Source organism: Eumetopias jubatus, unplaced genomic scaffold, assembly GCF_037043125.1.
Source record: "Eumetopias jubatus isolate StellerSeaLion01/CBP00866 unplaced genomic scaffold, mEumJub1_p1.0 scaffold_10, whole genome shotgun sequence".
Classification (NCBI taxonomy): domain Eukaryota; kingdom Metazoa; phylum Chordata; class Mammalia; order Carnivora; family Otariidae; genus Eumetopias; species Eumetopias jubatus.
The window spans coordinates 128,804,201-128,825,419 of NW_028274816.1; the positions used below are offsets into that span (position 1 = coordinate 128,804,201).

The 21,219-nt window shown below is 48.1% G+C and overlaps 1 protein-coding gene across 5 annotated transcripts in view; it reads left to right on the plus strand.

Moving 5' to 3' along the window:
- RAP1GAP2 (RAP1 GTPase activating protein 2) overlaps window positions 1–21,219 on the plus strand; it is a 202,171-nt gene that overhangs the window by 176,476 nt on the left and 4,476 nt on the right. For 4 of the 5 annotated variants that reach the window (XM_028109098.2, XM_028109101.2, XM_028109102.2 and 1 more), the window contains 7 exons: window positions 849–986; window positions 2,659–2,774; window positions 5,065–5,178; window positions 5,417–5,534; window positions 5,943–6,069; window positions 20,232–20,308; window positions 20,703–20,741. In XM_028109098.2, the coding sequence (XP_027964899.1) occupies window positions 849–986; window positions 2,659–2,774; window positions 5,065–5,178; window positions 5,417–5,534; window positions 5,943–6,069; window positions 20,232–20,308; window positions 20,703–20,711 (699 nt within the window). In that variant the 3' untranslated portion in view covers window positions 20,712–20,741. The remainder of the gene's footprint in view (window positions 1–848; window positions 987–2,658; window positions 2,775–5,064; window positions 5,179–5,416; window positions 5,535–5,942; window positions 6,070–20,231; window positions 20,309–20,702; window positions 20,742–21,219) is intronic. The other variant, XM_028109099.2, reaches the window with a different exon arrangement.

Here is a 21,219-nt window from a genome sequence, read left to right on the forward strand (position 1 = left end):
CCCTTGTTCCATGGAGGAAGAGGGGAAATTGGATGAGACGGTGGCTCTGCCATCGAATATGGTGGGGATGGCACTTTTATGTGAGCAACTCTTGTCTCTGTGTATCTTCGCATGTGTCAGCCCTCTGTTCTACCTCCTATTAGCTGGGGGCCCCTGGTCAGGTCACTTAGCTTCTCTGAGCCTTAGCTGTGAAGTGGGATGGAGGATATCCACACCAGGGGTTGGTGGTCAGAGTACATCTCGAGCTCTTCGCAGAGAGCCTGGTAATCCTAAGTCCCCAGGAAATGTGGCTACTCTTTTTTCTGCGCGTTTCCCATGTGTCTGTCCCCATGCTGGGACCGGGACAGTTGCAGGAGAGGAGTCAGAGAAGGTCAGACCTGACTTCTGCCTCTAAGGAGCATCCAGTCAGCTGGGGAAACCAGATGTGTTCCTAAAATTAGGGCAATACTAAAAGGTCCAGGGCCCATGGGAATGCTCCCTCTGTGTTAACTAGCTGTCCTCAGTGTGGCCGCTGCCCTTGGGTCTGGTTCCAGAACAGCAGAGACCTGCAGAGTGGTCTGGGGGAGCAGTCATCACCTCCCAGGCCCGTCCCTGCCGTAGGCTCAGCAGTCTTGACTTTAGCTGTCCTTATCCACGCACACTGACAAGCCCCTGATCATCCCGCCGTCCCCTCCTGGACACGTCACTGTTTGCTCTCTGGTGGCCCTAAATGGGCACAGGGCCCTGTGTGGCCGGAGTGTGCAGGAGCATGCACAAGCCAAGGGCTGTGTCTGTAGACCCCACGGGGAGGGCAGGGGCAGCCGGCGGGCCGGGCTCCAGCGATCGGGTCCCTGCGCGTCTCCCCGCAGAGGGCCATCCGCGTGCGCAGCCACTCCATGGAGACCATGGTGAGCAGCCAGAAGAAGCAGCACGGCGGAGGCATCCCCGGCAGCCTCAGCGGTGGCATCTCACACACCAGCACAGAGGTCACCAAGACCACCTTCTCGGTGAGTGCCGCAGGCCCCGGGGCAGCACATGGTTCCCGGGGACCCCCCTGCCCCCCAGGCCTGCGAAGGAGGGTCTGTTCATCCAGGCTTGGGCCAGAGAAGGCACCGGGGAGATTGGGGCTGTTTGGGGGGTGACCCCAGGCCCTGCCTGTGAAATGCAGCCTCTGTCTCAGGAACCCGGCCCATTATGCTGTTCTCGGAGTTCCTTTGACAACTGGGCCTCCTCCTTGGGGCCTGCCCTGCAGAGTGGTTCTGGGGCGCATTGTTTCTCTGCTGAGGGGCTTGGGACCCAGGAGGGGTGGCTTCGCTTTGTTATTAACGATCGCAGTAAGGTCCCCCCCCCCCCCCCCCCGCCCTGGCCCAGCTTACTGTGCCTTAGGGCCTGAGCAAAGTCATGCATGAACATTTTCTCATCTGATCCCTGTCACAGCTCTTTGAGGTAGGAACTGATGTGTTCTCCGTTTCCGATTTGAGGAAAGGAGGCCCAGAGAGTGGACCTTTAGTGACCTGCCCCCGGTCACTTAGCTAAGCTGAAGAGCTGGGGATTTGAACCCACATCTCCCCGACCCAAAGTCTTTGCCGTTAATCACTGTGTGTGCAGTTCCCAAGGCAAGAGCCTGGCATGGCGGTGGGTTTGGGCCTGGTCTGCTTGCACCAGCGACTGGCCAGGTGAAGGAACCACGTAGCTGGTCCATTTGAAGAACAAAGTGACTTTGGATTCACATAGACTAGGGTTTTCTTTTCCTTTTCAAACAGAATACACCATCTTGATACTAAGGATTAGTATTGCAAGTGATCTTACACAGTTCATTGAACTTACCAAATAGTTTCCCAGCTGTTACCTTGTTCCACCCAGAAGGTCTGTGAAAGGAGCAGGGCGGGACTCTGTGGGTGAGGAGGTTGGGGTCCAGAGAGTTTGGCTTCTCACCCAAGGTAGCACAGCACACGGATGGCAGAAGCTGGGCCTGCGCTAGAGGCTGGTGGGCTCTAAAGAACAACCTCGGTCTCCCTTTCCTCAGCCCCGTGCTCACCCCCCCACCCCCACAGCGTGTGCTGAAACAGAGCCTCATTCTTGGTGGGTTCCCTTGGCCTGTGGACCTGGCTCTGCCAGTCTCGTTCCGTCTTGTTGTTGAGGCGCCCAGCTTGGACCCAATTATTTGTGAGGAATGGATGGAGAGCCAGGGCCCTGGGTTCTCGTCCCTGTCCGGCCAGCAATTTGGGCATAACCTTAGCCCAAACCCCTCACCATTTGGCTCCTCAGCTTCCTCATTGGTAAAGCGAGGGGTTGGGCCAGGTCACTCCCAAGGCTCCCTCAGCCGTGTGGTTCTCGGTGTGTGACCCCCTGAACCGTCCTGGCCTTCTTGATATGCTGGGCTCTCTTCATGGGGGCCCTGACCCCTGTTCCTCCCAGAGCTCCAGTCTTTGATGATGATTACGTGGGGCCACGAGGTTTGGCTTAAGAACACAGGAAAGCCGGCTGCAACGGCTGGAGTCTCGGGGTCTCAGCTCCTGTTATGGAGATCCTAGCCTTCCCAGCTGCCTTGCTATTTTCTGGGATCTCCTCCAGACTAGTTGGGGGCTGCAGGAGCTATTTGTAGACCAGCAAGGGGGGTGAGAGCAGTCAGGGTGTGGGGTGGGCTGGGAGTGCTCATGTTGGTGGTTTTATTGGCAGCCTCCGGCGGCGGCAGCGGCGAAGAACCAGTCACGGAGCCCCATCAAGCGGCGGTCGGGGCTCTTTCCACGGCTGTACACAGGCTCTGAAGGCCAAGGCGACGGCCGGACACGATGGTAACTGTCCAGTGTGGGGCTTGCAGGTCCTGCCACTGCTGTCAGATGCCCAACCTTGGGGAGGGCTTTTGCGCAGCTTCGGGAGATGGCTTCCCTCCAGCCTGGGCCCGTGCTTTGGATACTGGCACATCCCGGTCACTCCCTCTGCTCCGGCCACCGAAGCAGATTTGGCCAGTCTCTGTTCGGGACTTTCCGGAAGTGTCCGTGTAGCATTTGGACCCAAACTAGGAACGTTGCTTGGGTTCTTTTCTTCCTTTACCTCCTTTCTTATGGAAGCCTTCCCTGATTGTGCCTGACAGTTCGTTGAACTTCCCTCAGGGCTTCTAGAATGTTTTCTCTTTTGTTAAAAGCAGCTTTCATATTGCATCATACTTAACCCGTTCTTGCTAATTGTCTTTCTCATCCTTTAATGGTGAGCCCATTTGTTGTTTAATTCAGCAAGCAACGTTTCTTGAGTGCTTGCTACATGCTGGGCTCAGTGATCAGGCAAGAACTACAGAAGACACAAACCTGCCTTCCAGAAGCTTACAGTCTTGTGAGGGAAAGGGAGACATTTAGGTTGACTTCCAGGTTGTTGCCCTGGATGGTGGCACCAGCCCCTGAGCCTCGGGCATGCAGGATGAAGGACAGGCTTACTGGAGGGGGATGAAAGACTCTGGAATCTGTACACGTGAGAGTTCTTATGGCCTACCCAGTAGAGAAGTGCAGAATTCGCAGTGTCCAGAAGGCAGGTCTTAAGCTTAGGAGCCAGGCCTTGACTGCAGAAGGGAGTCACTGGGGCATAGGTGGTGTTTAAAGCTGGAGCAACGAATACAACCACCCAAAGGAGTGTGTAGAATGCCTGGGGAACACCAGTATTTCAGGGCAAGGGGAGAAAGGGAAGGAAGATGAGAAGAAAGCCTGGAGAGGAGGAATTCCAGGAGGGAGGGTCCACCGTGTCACACGTGCAGAGAAGCCCTGCACCATGGCCCAGACCCCTGCTTGGGGGGGCAATTAGGAGGAGGTCATTAGCAGCCTCATTAAAAGTGCACTGAGGCACTCATGCCTCTAGGATGGCTGTCATCAAAAAGACACATAATAACAAGTGTTGGCCAGGATATGGAGAAATTCAAATCCTCAGGTTTTGCTGGTAGGAGTGTAGACTAATGCACCTTCTTTGGAAAACGGCCTGGCAGCTCTGCAGAGAGTTAAACATGGAGTTACCATATGACCGAGCAGTTCCATTCCTGTATATGCCCAAGAGAAGGAATACGTATGTCAGCATGAAAACTAGCACACAGATGTTCCTAGCAGCATTACTCATAATAACCCAAAGTGGAAATGATCCAGATGTCCATCTCTCAGTGAAGGGATAAATAAAATGTGGTGTAACTGGAAAATGGGATTTTTTAAGGAATGCGGATATATGCTACAACTTAGATGAACCTTGGAAAGACTGTGCTAAGTGAAAGAAGCCAGTCACAAAAGAACACAGCACGTCATGTGATTCCATCTGTATGAACTGTTCAGAATGGGCAAATCCAGAGAGACGGAAAGTTGGTCGCCAGGTGATGGAGGACGGGCGGACTAAACTTGGTGGTGATGGTTGTACAACTCTGTGAATAGACGAAAAACCATTGAATTATACACTTTAAGTGGGTGAATTGTATGTGGATCATGTCTCAGTAAAGCTGCTGTAAAAATTGTGTTGAAGACAAGGCCATCTTGTCCCCACCAGGGGGCACAGGATGAATTGTGGGCGTCAGTACATGGTCTTTGTTAAAAGGAGAAGGAAGCCCTTGGGCCCTTGGCCAAGAGTAACCCGTTTACCAAGATACCCTTCCCAGCCACCTTGTCACACAGATCGAGGGAGCTCATATTGTGGCCTGTGTGAAGGGTGTTATGCACGGTGACCCTGCCAGCCCCTCCATGGAGTCCACGTGCGTTGGGTTATTTCCCTGCTGTGGGAGTGGGCGTCATAGACCCGCCTGCTCTTGACTTAGAGCTCTGCCAGGTGGGATGGCCAGTGTAGGTGGGGAGTGGACATGGGCTTGGGGGCATCAGGCCAGGACTCTTGCTTGATCGCTTTTGACTTGCCTAGAAGCCTAAGGTAGCCCCTGATTGTCCGCTGTGGCTGGGGTGGGGCTCGGGGGAGTGGAGGTCCTGGTGGCTGTGCTCTGGCAGGGGGTGCTGTGACCCCACAGGCCCTGTGGTGCTGAGAGCTGGTTGGGCCTGTATCAGGCCTGGGGTCGGGATGGGGGCGTAGGGGCTGGCCCCATGGCTTCACCCCTCTTTATAACTCTTTCCTTAGTGACAGCGCATCCAGCAACCCCAAGACCCCGGATGGTGCACACTCTTCTCAAGAGATAAAGTCTGAGGCCTCTTCCAATCCCAGCTCTCCAGAAATCTGCCCCAACAAGGAGAAGTAAGAGAGTGAGGGTGGGGGCAGGGCTGGCTTTAGCCACTTGGAGCCCTGGAGTGTGCGCTCTGCTGAGAGCCCGCATTTTTGCCTGGAGAACTCTGCAGAACACAGAAGCCAGCCGGCAGGGGGCACGGGGAGTCGCTGGTGGGCAAGCTCAGTCCCTGCCAGGTCTCCCCTGCCTGGGGTGGGGGTGGGGGGGTCTCGGTGAGTGACCAGGCCTGTTCCGCTCCTGTTCCCACAGGCCCTTCGTAAAGTTGAAGGAGAATGGCCGAGCTAACATCTCCCGCTCCTCCTCCAGCACCAGCAGCTTCAGCAGCACGGCGGGGGAGGGGGAGGCCGTGGAGGAGTGTGACAGTGGGGTAGGTGTGGCTCCACCCAACCCTGGGGAGCAGGGAGGGGTGCCCTGGGCCCAGCCGGACACCTGCCGTGTGTATCAAACTAGCTGCTGTGGGTGGAGCCCCGTCCGGGCTCTGGGGTGTGGCAGGGAGGAGGGAAACAAGAAGGAGGTGGGCCAGTCGGCTATCCCCACTCCCTGCCAGTGACACAGGAACAGTCACAGAGGGCCAGAGGCCGGCCTGAATGGGATCCCTGCCATGGGGTTCCCGGCAGGAGAGGAGAGGGTCAGGGGCACCTCTAGGGGCGGCAGCCAGATGAGGTCCATATGGAAAGTGGAGGGCAGTGATGGTGTCAGGCCTGCCGTGGTACGGGCCACCCTGTGGGGCCACTGAGGACGGAGCTGGCCTCACTCACCCGGCCTCTCTCCTCAGAGCAGCCAGCCGTCCATGACCTCACCCTTCAAGCAGGAGGTGTTTGTCTACAGCCCGTCCCCGAGCAGCGAAAGCCCCAGTCCGGGGGCACCTGCCACCCCCATCATCGTGAGCCGGAGTCCTACAGGTCAGTGGCGGCTGGGGCTGCACGCCCTGTGGCCGGAGGGGCAGGGGCTGTGTTGTGACCACTGTTCGTGGGCGTGCGCCTCAGCCACACCGAACCAAGCACTTTCCGCTCCAGCCCCGAAGCGTTAGGCCCTTGAGCTCTGCTAGCTCACCTCATCTGTTCATCAGCCTTAAGATGCCTGTGTTCTTATCATCTTACTCCTGGGGAAACTGAGGCTCTGGAAGTTCAGTGATTTGGTAGAGGACTTGGGATTTGAAAGCGGAGGCCCTTTTGCCACACTCCATCACCGACGCAGGCCGCCTCTGCCCCGGTGATGGTCGTGACAAGGGCAAGGGTATGAAGTGGGGGGAGTGTTGCAGGTGGAGGGAACTGCACATGGTTCCTTGGGCTGCAGTCTGTGGAGGGGACAGGTGTGAGAGGAGACAGCAGGCAGATCGGGCACCAGGCTGGGGCTGCCACCGAGACCCTGGCAAGGAATTGGGTGTTCTGCTGGCGAGAGAAGCCACTGGAGCGTCTTACGTAGAGAAGCGTGGTCTGGACTAGGTGGCTGCAGCTGGCTGAGTAGACGGGGTTGGTGGGGAATGGACGCAGGGAGGGAGATCAGTGAGGGGTCGCGGTGGGCAGTGAGGGGTGGCTGAGCTCTGTGGATCGGGGCTGTCTGGAGTAACGGGAGAAGGATGTAGATTTAAGAGATGTCAAGGAGGTAAAATTTTCCGCTCAGTAGTGGGGGTTCAGGGAGAGCAAAGAGTCTGGGCCTTTGGGGGTTCTGGGACCCCTGCGGTCAGGCAGAGTGCGAGGCAGCAGCTCTGGGGAGGGGGGAGGGGCTGGAGCGTGAGGGGACTGCACGGTATGTATGGCGGGGCACCGTCACCCAGAAATCAGAGCCTTGGTGTCCGGCCCTCGAGGCGGGACAAGTGCAGGACACTGGAGCTTGGGTCCAAATCCTTGATCTGGCACTTACTAGTGATGCGACATTGGCAGGTTACTGAGCCTTTCTGTGCCTGTTTCCCCAAGCAAAGGATGGAGGGAGGGGAATAGTTCCTACCTTGCGTGGTTGGTTGTGTGAAGATTAGATGAGCTTAGTTGTCAGAAACTTAGAACTGCTAACCTAAATGTTGGTTAGGTTAAATAACAGGAATAAAACAGTAGTGTAGTTAATGGTGCTCCCCAGAGCACATTTGACAATATCTGGAGACAGTTCTGGTTTTCATGATTGTTTTTAAAATTTTTTTATTGTTATGTTAATCACCATACATTACATCATTAGTTTTTGATGTAGTGTTCCATGATTCATTGTTTGTGCATAACACCCAGTGCTCTACGCAGAATGAGCTCATGGAGGTTTTGATTTGGATTTCCCTGATGCCGAGCGATGTTGAGCACAAAGAATTATTTGCTGTACAAGTTTCCAGTATTTTTTTTAAATTTAAATTCAGTTAGCATCATTAGTTTCAGATGTAGAGTTGAGTTATTCATCAGTTGCCTATAACACCCAGTGCTCGTCACATCATGTGCCCTCCTTAATGCCCATCGCCCAGTTACCGCATCCCTTCCACCTCCCCTCCAGCAACCCTCAGTTTGTTTCCTATAGTTAAGAGTCTCTCATGGTTTGTCTCCCTCTCTGATTTCTTCCCATGCTGTTTTCCCTCCCTTCCCCTATGATCGTCTGTGCTGTTTCTTATAGTCCACATATGAGTGACACCATATAATTGTCTTTCTCTAATTGACTTATTTCACTCAGCATGATACCCTCCAGTTCCATCCATGTCGATGTAAATGGTAAGATTTCATCCTTTCTGATGGCTGAGTAATATTCCATTGTGTATATGTACCACATCTTCTTTATCCATTCCTCTGTTGATGGACATCTGGGCTCTTTCCACAGTTTGGCTATTGTGGACATTGGTGCTATAAACACTGTGGTGCAGGTGCCCCTTCGGATCACTACATTTGTATCTTTGGGGTAAATACCTAGTAGTGCAACTTCCAGCATTTTTTTTCCTCGTAAATTGTTCTTTCCTAACAGGGCTTTCATCCAATGAATGCAGAAGTTGATATTCCGCCAAAGGCTTACTCTCAGTAAGCTGATCCCTATGCTGATAAATATAATTCTTTTTCTGTGTAACTTTCTCCTCTCCATAACTCTGCCTCGCAAGTTCTAGTCATCCCAGTCTCCCTTAACACTGATCTCTGTCTCTTCAGCTCAATGAGATTTATGGTCTTTGGGTTTTCTCTCCCTGTGCTACAGTCTGGAAATTTGTTCCAGACAGAAAATCTGTGCAGTGGTGGAGTGCATGTCATTTGTTGTCCTTCTTCCAGGTATTATAATCTTTGCTGCCTATTGTCCAATATTTGAAAAGAGTTTTCTCCTATGTCCAGTCTAGCCTACATTGGTAGTCCAGACTCTGTTACTCTATCATAGATGGAATTTTTTTGGTATATTAACTTTCTTTAATTGTTTTCTTTAATTTCTTTATCTCCCTTGATTTTCTGGATTGTATCTTCAGGTATTATTTTATTTTATTTTTTAGTATAGTTTTAAATAATAATGGTTATAGTGGGCAGCTTTGTCTTGCAGGAAAGCACTTAAGTGATAATGTAGCTTATTTAATTCTGTTGTCTAAGAATATGCCTTCAATTGTGTGATGATGACACCATATTGCTCTATTTACAAATATCTTTATTTTGGAAAAAAATTTTTTAAACTAGGCTCCACGCTGGGTGTGGAGCCCAATGTGGGGTTTGAACTCACAACACTGAGATCAAGACCTGAGCTGAGATTAACAGCTGGACACTTAAGGGACTGAGCCACACGGGCACCCCACAAATATCTTTATTTTAAAATTTTTATTTGGGTGAGTAGCAAGGATACTGAAAATTTGATAAAACCCTGGGTGATAGGAATAATTTTCAGTTTTCAATACTCATTGAAAATTATTACCCTTATCTATATATTATGTTACTCTACTTTTATTATGCTAATAGAATAAATAAAATATTGATATAGTATTGGTGAGACTGCGGGGAAACAGTTATGTTTTGATATCAGTTTGGCACTGTAGAACATGAGCTTAAAACTGTCCATAATTGGGGTGCCTTGGTGGCTCAGTTGTTAAGCGTCTGCCTTCGGCTCAGGTCATGATCCCAGGGTCCTGGGATCGAGCCCCACGTCGGGCTCCCTGCTCAATGGGAAGCCTGCTTCTCCCTCTCCCACTGCCCCTGCTTGTGTTCCCTCTCTTGCTGTGTCTCTCTCTGTCATAAAAAAACCAAAAAAAACCAAAAACAACTATCCTTAATTATAGGAGGATATTTTAATTTCTAAGAACGTAGGTAAGGAGAATAAATCATATGAATAAATAATGCTTACTGAAATGATACTTTAATTTGTCTCAGTTTTATTGAACTGTCAAATAAAAATGTATATAATTAAGGTTTACAGTGTGATATTTTGACAAATACATATTGTAAAATGATTATCACAATCAAGCTAATTAACATATCAATGACCTCACAAAGGTAAAGTGTGTGTGTGTGTGTGTGTGTGTGTGTGTGTGGTGAGAGCACCAAAGATCAACTTAGTGAATATTATATGTATCTCTCTCTCTTTTTTATTTTCAGAGATAGAATTTAGTGATTCATCAATTGCATATAATACCCAGTATTCATTACTTATTTATTTTTTATTATGTTATGTTAATCACCATTATTACATCATTAGTTTTTTTGTATTATGTCATGTGAATCACCATACATCACATCATTAGTTTTTGATGTAGTGTTCCATGATTCATTGTTTGCGTATAACACCCAGTGCTCCATGCAGAACGTGCCCTCCTTAATACCCATCACTAGGCTAACCCATCCCCCCACCCCCTCCTCTCTAGAACCCTAATTGTTTTTCAGAGTCCACAGTCTCTCATGGTTCGTCTCCCCCTCCAATTTCCCCCCTTCATTCTTCCACTCCTGCTATCTTCTTCTTTTTTTTTTTTTTAACATATAATGTATTATTTGTTTCAGAGGTACAGGTCTGTGATTCAACAGTCTTGCACAATTCACAGCGCTCACCATAGCACATAACCTCCCCAATGTCTATTACCCAGCCAACCCATCCCTCCCACCCCCACCACTCCAGCAACCCTCAGTTTGTTTCCTGAGATTAAGAATTGCTAATATCAGTGAGGTCATAGGATACATGTCTTTCTCTGATTGACTAATTCCGATCAGGATAACACTCTCCAGTTCCATCCACATCGTTGCAAATGGCAAGATCTCATTCCTTTTGATGACTGCATAATATACCATTGTATATATATACCACATCTTCTAAATCCATTCATCTGTCGATGGACATCTTGGCTCTTTCCACAGTTTGGCTATTGTGGACATTGCTGCTATGAACATCGGGGTGTATATACCCCTTTGGATCCCTACATTTGTATCTTTGGGGTAAATACCCAGTAGTGCAATTGCTGGATCATGTGGTAGTTCTATTTTCAACGTTTTGAGGAACCTCCATACTGCTTTCAAAAGAGGCTGCACCAGCTTGCATTCCCACCAACAGTGTAGGAGGGTTCCCCTTTCTCTGCATCTCCGCAACATCTGTCGTTTCCTGACTTGTTAATTTTAGCCATTCTGACTGGTGTGAGCTGATATCTCATTGAGGTTTTGATTTGGATTTCCTTGATGCCGAGCTAAGTTGAGCACTTTTTCATGTGTCTGTTGGCCATTTGGATGTCTTCTTGGAAAATGTCTGTTCATGTCTTCTGCCCATTTCTTGATTGGAACATTTTTTCTTTGGTTGTTGAGTTTGAGAAGTTCTTTATAAATATTTTTATTGTTATGTTAATCACCATACATTACATCATTAGTTTTTGATGTAGTGTTCCATGATTCATTGTTTTTTAAAATAATTTATTGTTATGTTAATCACCATACATTACATCATTAGTTTTTGATGTAGTGTTCCATGATTCATTGTTTGTGCATAACACCCAGTGCTCCACGCAGAATGTGCCCTCTTTAATACCCATCACCAGACTAACCCATCCCCCCACCCCCTCCCCTCTAGAACCCTCAGTTTGTTTTTCAGAGTCCATTGTCTCTCATGGTTCATCTCCCTCTCCGATTTACTCCCCTTCATTCTTCCCCTCCTGCTATCTTCTTCTTCTTCTTTTTTTTTCTTAACATATGTTGCATTATTTGTTTCAGAGGTACAGATCTGTGATTCAACAGTCTTGCACAATTCACAGCGCTCACCATAGCTCATACCCTCCCCAATGTCTATCACCCAGCCACCCCATCCCTCCCACCCCACCCCCACTCCAGCAACCCTCAGTTTGTTTCCTGAGATTAAGAATTCCTCATATCAGTGAGGTCATATGATACATGTCTTTCTCTGACTGATTTCACTCAGCATAACACCCTCCAGTTCCATCCACGTTGTTGCAAATGGCAAGATCTCATTCCTTTTGATGGCTGCATAATATTCCATTGTGTATATATACCACACCTTCTTTATCCATTCATCTGTCAATGGACACCTTGGCTCTTTCCACAGTTTGGCTATTGTGGACATTGCTGCTATGAACATTGGGGTTCACATACCCGTTCGGATCCCTACATTTGCATCTTTGTGGTAAATACCCAGTAGTGCAACTGCTGGATCGTATGGTAGCTCTATTTCAACTGTTTGAGGAACCTCCATACTGTTTTCCAGAGTGGTGGCACCAGCTTGCATTCCCACCAACAGTGTAGGAGGATTCCCCTTTCTCCGCATCCCCGCCAACATCTGTCGTTTCCTGACTTGTTAATTTTAGCCATTCTGATGGGTGTGAGGTGGTATCTCATTGAGGTTTTGATTTGGATTTTCCTGATGCCAAGCGATGTTGAGCACTTTTTCATGTGTCTGTTGGCCATTTGGATGTCTTCTTTGGAAAAATGTCTATTCATGTCTTCTGCCCATTTCTTTTTTTTTTTTTTTAAGATTTTATTGATTTGAGAAAGAGAGTGAGAGAGAGAGAGCAGATGAGAGGGGGGAGGGTCAGAGGGAGAGGCAGACTCCCTGCTGAGCAGGGAGCCCAATGTGGGACTCGATCCTGGGACTCCAGGATCATGACCTGAGCCGAAGGCAGTCGCTTAACCAGCTGAGCCACCCAGGCGCCCTCTTCTGCCCGTTTATTCATTGGATTATTTGTTCTTTGGGTGTTGAGTTTGATAAGTTCTTTATAGATTTTGGATACTAACCCTTTATCTAATATGTCATTTGCAAATATTTTCTGCCATTCTGTCGGTTGTCTTTTGGTTTTGTGGACTGTTTCTTTTGCTGTGCAAAAGTTTTTGATCTTGATGAAATCCCAGTAGTTCATTTTTGCCCTTGCTTCCCTTGGCTTGGCGATGTTTCTAGGAAGAAGTTGCTGCAGCTGAGGTCGAAGAGGTTGCTGCCTCTGTCCTCCTTTAGGATTTTGATGGACTCCTGTCTCACATTGAGGTCTTTCAACCATTTGGAGTCTATTTTTGAGTGTGGTGTAAGGAAATGGTTCAGTTTGATTCTTCCGCATGTGGCTGTCCAATTTTCCCAACACAATTTGTTGAAGAGATGTCTTTTTTCCACTGGACATTCTTTCCTGCTATGTCAAAGATGAGTTGACCATAGAGTTGAGGGTCCATTTCTGGGCTCTCTATTCTGTTCTGGGCTCTCGATTCTGTTCCATTGATCTATGTGTCTGTTTTTGTGCCAGTACCATACTGTCTTGATGATGACAGCTTTGTAATAGAGCCGGAAGTCTGAAATTGTGATGCTGCCAGCTTTCCTTTTCTTTTTCAACATTCCTCTGGCTATCTGGGGTCTCTTCTGGTTCCATACAAATTTTGGGATTATTTGTTCCATTTCTTTGAAAAAAGTAGATGGTATTTTGATGGGGATTGTATTGAATGTGTAGATTGCTCTAGGTACCATTGACATCTTCACAATGTTTGTTCTTCTAATCTATGAGCATGGGACGTTTTTCCATTTCTTTCATGAGTATTTTATAGTTTTCTGAGTACAGATCCTTTGCCTCTTTGGTTAGATTTATTCCTAGGTATCTTATGGTTTTGGGTGCAATTGTAAATGGGATCGAGTCCTTAATTTCTCTCTCTTCTGTCTTGTTGTTGGTGTATAGGAATGCCACTGTTTTCTATGCATTGATTTTATATCCTGCCACTTTACTGAATTCCTGTATGAGTTCTAGCAGTTTTGGGATGGAGTCTTTTGGGTTTTCCACATACAGTTTCATATCATCTGCAAGGAGTGAGAGTTTGACTTCCTCTTTGCCGATTTGGATGCCTTTGATTTCTTTTTGTTGTCTGATTGCTGTGGCTAGGACTTCTAATACTATGTTGAATAGCAGTGGTGAGAGTGGACAACCCTGCCGCGTTCCTGACCTTAGGGGGAAAGCTCTCAGCTTTTCCCCATTGAGAATGATATTCGCTGTAGGTTTTTCATAGATGGCTTTTATGATATTGAGGTATGTAGCCTCTGTCCCTCTACTCTGAAGAGTTTTGATCAGGAAAGGATGCTGTACTTTGTCAAATGCTTTCTCAGCATCTATTGAGAGGCTCATATGGTTCTTGTTCTTTCTTTTGTTAATATATTGTATCATGTTGATTGATTTGCGGTTGTTGAACCAGCCTTGCAGCCCAGGGATCAATCCCACTTGGTCATGGTGAATAATCCTTTTAATGTACTGTTGGATCCTATTGGCTAGTATTTTGGTGAGAATTTTTGCATCCATGTTCATCAAAGATATTGGTCTGTAATTCTCCTTTTTGATGGGGTCTTTGTCTGGTTTGGGATCAAGGTAATGGTGGCCTCATAAAATGAGTTGGAAGTTTTCCTTCCATTTCTATTTTTTGGAACGGTTTCAGGAGAATAGGTATTAATTCTTCTTTAAATGTCTGATAGAATTCCCCTGGGAAGCCATCTGGCCCTGGGCTTTTGTTTGTTGGGAGATTTTGAGGACTGCTTCAATTTCCTTAGGGGTTATAGGTCTGTTCAGGTTTTCTATTTCTTCCTGGTTCAATTTTGGTAGTTGATACATCTCTAGGAAAGCATCCATTTCTTCCAGGTTATCTAATTTGCTGGCATAGAGTTGCTCATAATATGTTCTTATAATTGTTTGTATTTCTTTGGTGTTGGTTGTGATCTCTCCTCTTTCATTCATGATTTTGTTGATTTGGGCCATTTTTCTTTTTGATAAGTCAGGCCAGAGGTTTATCAATCTTGTTAATTCTTTCAAAGAACCAGCTCCTAGTTTCATTGATCTGTTCTACTGTTCTTTTGGTTTCTAGTTCATTGATTTCTGCTCTGTTCTTTATTGTTTCTCTTCTCCTGCTGGGTTTAGGCTTTGTTTGCTGTTTTGTCTCTAGCTCCTTTAGGTGTAGGGTTAGGTTGTGTATTTGAGACCTTTCTTGTTTCTTGAGAAAGGCTTTTATTGCTATATACTTTCCTCTTAGGACTGCCGTTGCTACATCCAAAGATTTTGAACAGTTGTGTTTTCATTTTTATTGGTTTCCATGAATTTTTTAAATTCTTCTTTATTTTCCAGGTTGACCCATTCATTCTTTAGTAGGATGCTCTTTAGCCTCCATGTACTTGAGTTCTCTCCGAGTTTCCTCTTGTGATTGAGTTCTAGTTTCAAAGCATCGTGGTCTGAAAATATGCAGGGAATCATCCCAATCTTTTTGTACCGGTTGAGACCTGATTTCTGACCTAGGATGTGATCTATTCTGGAGAATGTTCCATGGGCACTAGAGAAGAATGTGTATTCTGTTGCTTTGGGATGGAATGTTCTGACTATGTCTGTGAAGTCCATTTGGTCCAGGGTTTCATTTAAAGTCTTTATTTCCTTGTTAATCTTTTGCTTAGATGATCTGTCCATTTCAGTCAGCGTGGTGTTAAAGTCCCCCACTATCATTGTATTGTTGTCAATGTGTTTCTTTTCTTTTGTTATCAATTGCCTTATATAATTGGCTGCTCCCATGTTAGGGGCATAGATATTTACAACTGTTAGATCTTCTTGTTGGATAGACCCTTTAAGTAGGATAGAGTGTCCTTCCTCATCTCTTATTACAGTCTTTGTTTTAAAATCTAATTTGTCTGATATAAGGATTGCCACCCCAGCTTTCTTTTGGTGTCCATTAGCATTAAATGGTTTTCCACCCCCTGACTTTTAATGTGGGGGTGTCTTTTGGTCTAAAATGAGCTCTTGCAGACAGCATATCGATGGGTCTTGTTTTTTAATGCAATCTGATAGCCTGTGTGTTTTCATTGGGGCATTTAGCCCATTTACATTCAGGGTAACTGTTGAAAGATATGAATTTAGTGCCATTGTATTGCCTGTAAGGTGACTGTTACTGTATATTGTCTGTGTTCCTTTCTGGTCTATGCTGCTTTTAGGCTCTCTCTTTGCTTAGAGGACCCCGTTCAGTATTTCTTGTGGGGCTGGTTTCGTGTTTGCAAATTCCTTTAGTGTTTGTTTGTCCTGGAAGCTTTTTATCTCTCCTTCTATTTTCAATGACAGCCTAGTTGGATATAGTATTCTTGGCTGCATATTTTTCTCGTTTAGTGCTCTGAAGATCTCATGCCAGTCCTTTCTGGCTTGCCAGGTCTCTGTGGATAGGTCTGTTGCCAATCTAATATTTTTACCATTGTAGGTTACATATCTCTTCTCCCGAGCTGCTTTCAGGATTTTCTCTTGTCTCTGAGACTCGTAAGTTTTACTATTAGATGTCGGGGTGTTAACCTATTTTTATTGATTTGGAGAGGGGTTCTCTGTGCCTCCTGGATTTTGATGCCTGTTTCCTTCCCCACATGAGGGAAGTTCTCTGCTATTATTTGCTCCAATATACCTTCTGCCCCTCTCTCTCTTTCTTCTTCTTCTGGGATCCCAATTATTCTCATGTTGTTTCGTCTTATCGTATCCCTTATCTCTCGAATTTTGCCCTCGTGATCCAGTAGTTGTTTATCTCTCTTTTTCTCAGCTTCTTTATTTTCCATCATTTGGTCTTCTATATCGCTTATTCTCTCTTCCTCTTCATTTATCCTAGCAGTTAGTGCCCCCATTTTTTATTGCACCTCATTAATAGACTTTTTGATTTTGACTTGGTTAGATTTTAGTTCTTTTATTTCACCAGAAAGGGTTTCTCTAATAACTTCCATGCTTTTTTCAAGCCCAGCTAGTATCTTTAAAATCATGATTTTGAACCCTAGGTGTGATATCATACTCATGTCCATATTGAGTAGGTCCCTGGCAGATGGTACTACCTCTTGTTCTTTTTGCTGAGGTGATTTTTTTTGTCTTGTCATTTTGTCCAGAGGAGAATAGATGAATGAGAGAACAAAATGGTAACAGGTTAACAATGTCCCCAGGAAATATATTCTAAAGAAATTAGAAAAGAGCTGAAACCAGGGGAAAAGAAAGGGAATGAAAGAAAAAAACAAAGAAAAAGAAAAAGATAAAAACAAACAAGAACAGAACAAAACAAAAAAAACAGAATATGATCAAATATGATCAGGCTGGTTCATAGATCAGTGCCACACACTAGATTTTGGTTGTATTTTGGTCTGTTAGAAGAAAGTGCCTCCTAAAATTTTAAAGAAATAAAGACTTAAATATGTACAAAATAAGGGTTGATATAATGAAGGAATGGAATATGACTGTAAAGATAAAAAGTATAAAAAATTTTAAAAAAGGAATTGATAAGGTGTTTGAAAAAAGTAAGAAGAGGATTAAAAAAAGAAGAAAGAAAAAAAAAGGGGAGAGAATGTGATCAGGAGGAGACTAGAACAAAGCCATACCCTAGAGATTTAGGGTATATTTTGATCTGTTAGAAGAAACTGTATCTCAAAATTTTAAAGAGAGAACAACTTATATGCCAAAAATAAGGGTAACTACTATGAAGGGATAGAATACGACTCTAAAAATGAAAAATAAAACAAATTTTTTTTAAAAGGGATTAATAAGATGTTGGTTGAAAAGGGAAAAAGAAAAATTCATTAAAAAAAAGACAGTTAAAAAAATTAACTTTGAAAGACTAATGAATCATGGTAAAAAAGCCATGAATTCTGTGTGCAGTATTCCCCTAGTGCTGGAGTTCTGCTGTTCTCATTGATGGGTAAACTTGGTCTTGGCTGGCTGTTCATGCTGATCTTCTGGGGGAGGGGCCTGTTGCCGTGGTTCCCAAATGTCTTTGCCGGAGGCGGAATTGCCCCGCCCTTGTCGGTCCGGGCTAAGCAAGCTGCTCGGGTTTGCTCTCAGGAGCTTTCTTTCCCTGCAAGCTCTCGGTGCAGCTTTGGCGGACGAGAGTGAAAATGGTGGCCTCCCAATCTCTGCCCCAGGGGAGCCGAGAACTCAGGGCCCCGCTCCTCAGTGCGACCCCAGAGAAAAGCAGTCAGTCACTCCCATCTCCCTGGTCTCTGGCCGCACTGCGTCCTCACCCGGCCTGTGACCGAGCGTTTCTATCTCTGGCACCCGACCCCGTGTGGAGTCTCCAAACCCAGCAGATCCCTGCGGTGCGCTCCCGCGCCGCTCCTCCCTGGGGAGGGAGGGGAGTCTCCCCGGATCTGCCGCTTGTTGGGCCCCTGCTGGAGGAGCAGTGGCCTGACTGTCACCGATCACAGTGTATGGCAACCCTGAGCTGAGAGCCCGCGCCTCGGCTCCGTCTCTGCAGCCGGCTTCCCCGCTCCGATACCTGGGAGCTCTGCTGCACTCAGGCACCTCCGGTCTTTCTGTGACCCCGAGGGTCCTGAGACCACACTGTCCCGCGAGGGTTCCACCCCCTGCTTAACCACTGGAGCGACGTCCCTCCGCGGAGCCGACTTCCAAAAGTTCCGATTTTGTTCTCCGCGGTTCTAGCACTTGCCAGAAGCGGCCGACGGAGGCCCTCTCCCCCGCCATCTCTCCTCCTGAATATCGCCTCAGATTCACTTCTCTGCACGTCCTACCTTCCAGAAAGTGGTGGCTTTTCTGTTCAGAGAGTTGCTGCTATTCTTTTCTTCAATCTCCTGTTGAGTTCGTAGGTGTTCAGAATGGTTTGATCCCTATTCAGCTGAATTCCTGAGACCAGATGAAATCCAGGTCTCCTACTCCTCCGCCATCTTGCTCCCTTCTCCCCCGGTTTTCATGATTGTGGGAGAGTATGCTGCTGACATCTGATGGGTAGAGTTCAGGAATGCTGCTAAACATCCGACAAAGTACGGAGCAGCCCCCCACAACACAGGATTATCTGGCCGGAAATGTCAATAGGCTGAGGCTGAGAAAGTCTAGTCAGATGATAGAAACACAGAGAGAGCCAGTTCACGGGCTTCCTTTCACTCACTCCCTGGGTGTGGCAAGGACAGGCTCACCCCTCTGAGCCTCAGTCTCCCCATCTGTAAAACCCTCAAGTGCCCAGACTCTTTGGTCTAATATAAATACCCTGGTTTTTAAAAAATAAGGCTTAGGGCGCCTTGGTGGCTCAGATGGTTAGGCGTCTGCCTTCGGCTCAGGTCATGATCCCGGGGTCCTGGGATCGAGTCCCGCATCGGGCTCCCTGCTCCTTGGGAGCCTGCTTCTCCCTCTGCCTCTCTCTCTCTCTCTCTGTCTCTCATGAATAAATAAATAAAATCTTTAAAAAAATAAAAATAAAAAAATAAAAAATAAGGCTTAATTAAATATTGAAGGAATGAATGAAAGAATACGTAAGCAAACGTGGCTCCTACTTGGTATTAAATAAATACCAAAGCAAATAAGGTTCTGAGTAGCAGGAGGTTTTGAGAGGGTCTGCCACTAGCTGAAGGTCACCCGGGGCAGGAGGGGACCTTGAACGGGCCTGGGGACCCGCTCCCGTGCTTCCTGCTCTCCACCCCTGTCCCCGCGCAGTAGTGAACCCCGGCCCCCTCCTGCTGCCAGCCTCACGGAGGCCGTGCTGGGGACCCGCAGGACCGGGGTCAGTTTGCTGACCTCTGGGAACCTGTTGTGAGCTGCTTGGCTGCTTTTGGGGAGAGACAGGGCCAAGCAGAGGGGAGTCCCCTGGGAGGGCCTGACCTCCAGTCTTCTGTAGTCTCTGATGCCCTGACCGTTGGTCATGTCACACCTGGGCGCCTGGAGCCCTGAGTGGGGATTGGCAGGCCCGACTGAGAGTGACTCACCATGCTGGCTGGAACCCCCTGATCTGAAGGGGCCAGCAGTGTCCGGCTGGAGTGTGCTGACCTGTAGACTCCCCCAGGGCAGAGGAAAGCCGGAAAGCCGAGCAGTCCCCCTGCCGCTGGTGTGCTGGTCATGTTCCCTGCCCAGCTGTCCCGCGCACGTGCACATGTGCACACGCTTGTTTATGAATATAAATAGTGATACATTAGAATTCTCTATTCTAAGTCCCGTATTGCCAGTTGATTCTTGCCAAGCGCTCCGATTGGTGTTTGTCTAACCTCTGTATTTGTGGACGACTGGAAGTTGCAGATGACCAACAAGGTGTAGTTCTGACATGACTGATGATTGATATTTCGTCGGGGACGTAAGCAACTTCTTTGCTGAATCACATACTAGTTCTCAAGTGCCGGACGAGAACCGGCTCTGGTGTTTGTATCCTTCCTAATGTGATGGCTACAGACGCAGCGCGTCTTCAAATTTCATCTGTGTTTCTTAACATTTTCTGCATTAGTTGAAGCCAGGCCCTGATTTTGTAGCAGCCGCTGCTCTCCGTGCTGAGTGCCCAGCTCTGCCCGAGCCCCGGCCCACAGTGGGCTGTGCCAAGCGGGGAGGAAGCGAGCCCCGGCCCACAGTGGGCTGTGCCGAGCAGGGAGGAAGCGCCCGGCAGGCGCCGTGGACCTGAGTCACCCGACGAGAGCTGATAGTAGTCAAGTGCAGTGAAATAATTGGGGAGCGAGGACTTTTGAGTATTTATTATCTTTGGTGAATAGGGTTTATTGAGTTGGAAGCTTCTGTATATTTTTTTAAAAAATGCCTGGGTTTTCCAACCAGCTGACATTTCTAAAAATTTCTCAAGGTTTAAGAGTTGACTCTGACAAATTGCTGCAGGTCAGCTGGAGTGCCCCGGGGCGGGAGGAGGCTCCCCCCCCCCCCCCCCCCCCCCGCACTGACTCTACAGCCCCGCCCACTCTTCATGGACACTTCTCTCTTTCCTAGATGCCAAAAGCAGAAATTCCCCGAGGTCAAACCTGAAATTCCGCTTCGACAAGCTCAGCCATGGCAGCTCTAGTGCGGTAAGAGTTAGGGGCATGACGGCATGGCCTCCTGCATCCCACCCTCAGCCCCCTCCCAAAGCCAGCTGTCCTTCCTGGGGGCCGGAGGAAGGGGGTGTCTCACACAGCCCACTGGGAGAAGGAGAGCTCTGGCCAGATCTGGGGGTGATGCCACAGTCCCCGCATGGAGCAGGCATTGGCCTGGGGCTGCCAGCCACCTCCGCCACACCTCCTGTGTTAAGAGTCACACCCTGGGACACACACAGGTGTGAGCTGGGAACTCTCGGCTCCTGGGGCCCTGTGTCCCTTCCCTAGCTCCCCAGAGAGCTGAGAGCTGAGCGCACAGGGGCCGCAGTCAGCGGGGATTCTGTTGTTTGGTTACTTATAACTCTTGTGTGGGTTTTTCTTAAAACAGGGTCACTAATGTGAAAGAGGAGTCCTTCGCTTGTCAAAGGTGGGTCACGTGTTTGTCCTGCTGTGGCCACGAAGGAAGGTGTGTCCACTTTAAAATCAGGGTCCTCGTGTCCTGAGACTGGCCAGAGGGATCCTGAGCTGGGGAGGGCCGCACACCTCTTCCCTGAAGGCTCTGTGATGGGGCCCGGGTCTGAATGGAAGAAGAACCGCAGGTGGCCTCGGGTGCGGACGGGAAGGGTTGCCCAATATGATTGGGCCAGACTCACTGAGTCGGTCTCCCTGCCTTGGGAGGAGCCCGGTTCCAGCAGGCAGAGGGGTAGTAGCCCAGAGCTGGCCTTCCTCCCTCAGACAGGGGATCCTTCAGTTTGTCCCCTTGTCTCCCTGTTCTTGGAAGCCTTTCCCTCCTTGTGTCTTCTGCTGGGGCTCTGGGCTGAAATGTGTCCTCTCTGCATGTTCAGAGATGCCCCAGCCCCCTCAACATTCTCAGCTGAGGGAGTGTGTGGTTTTCAGCAGAGCAG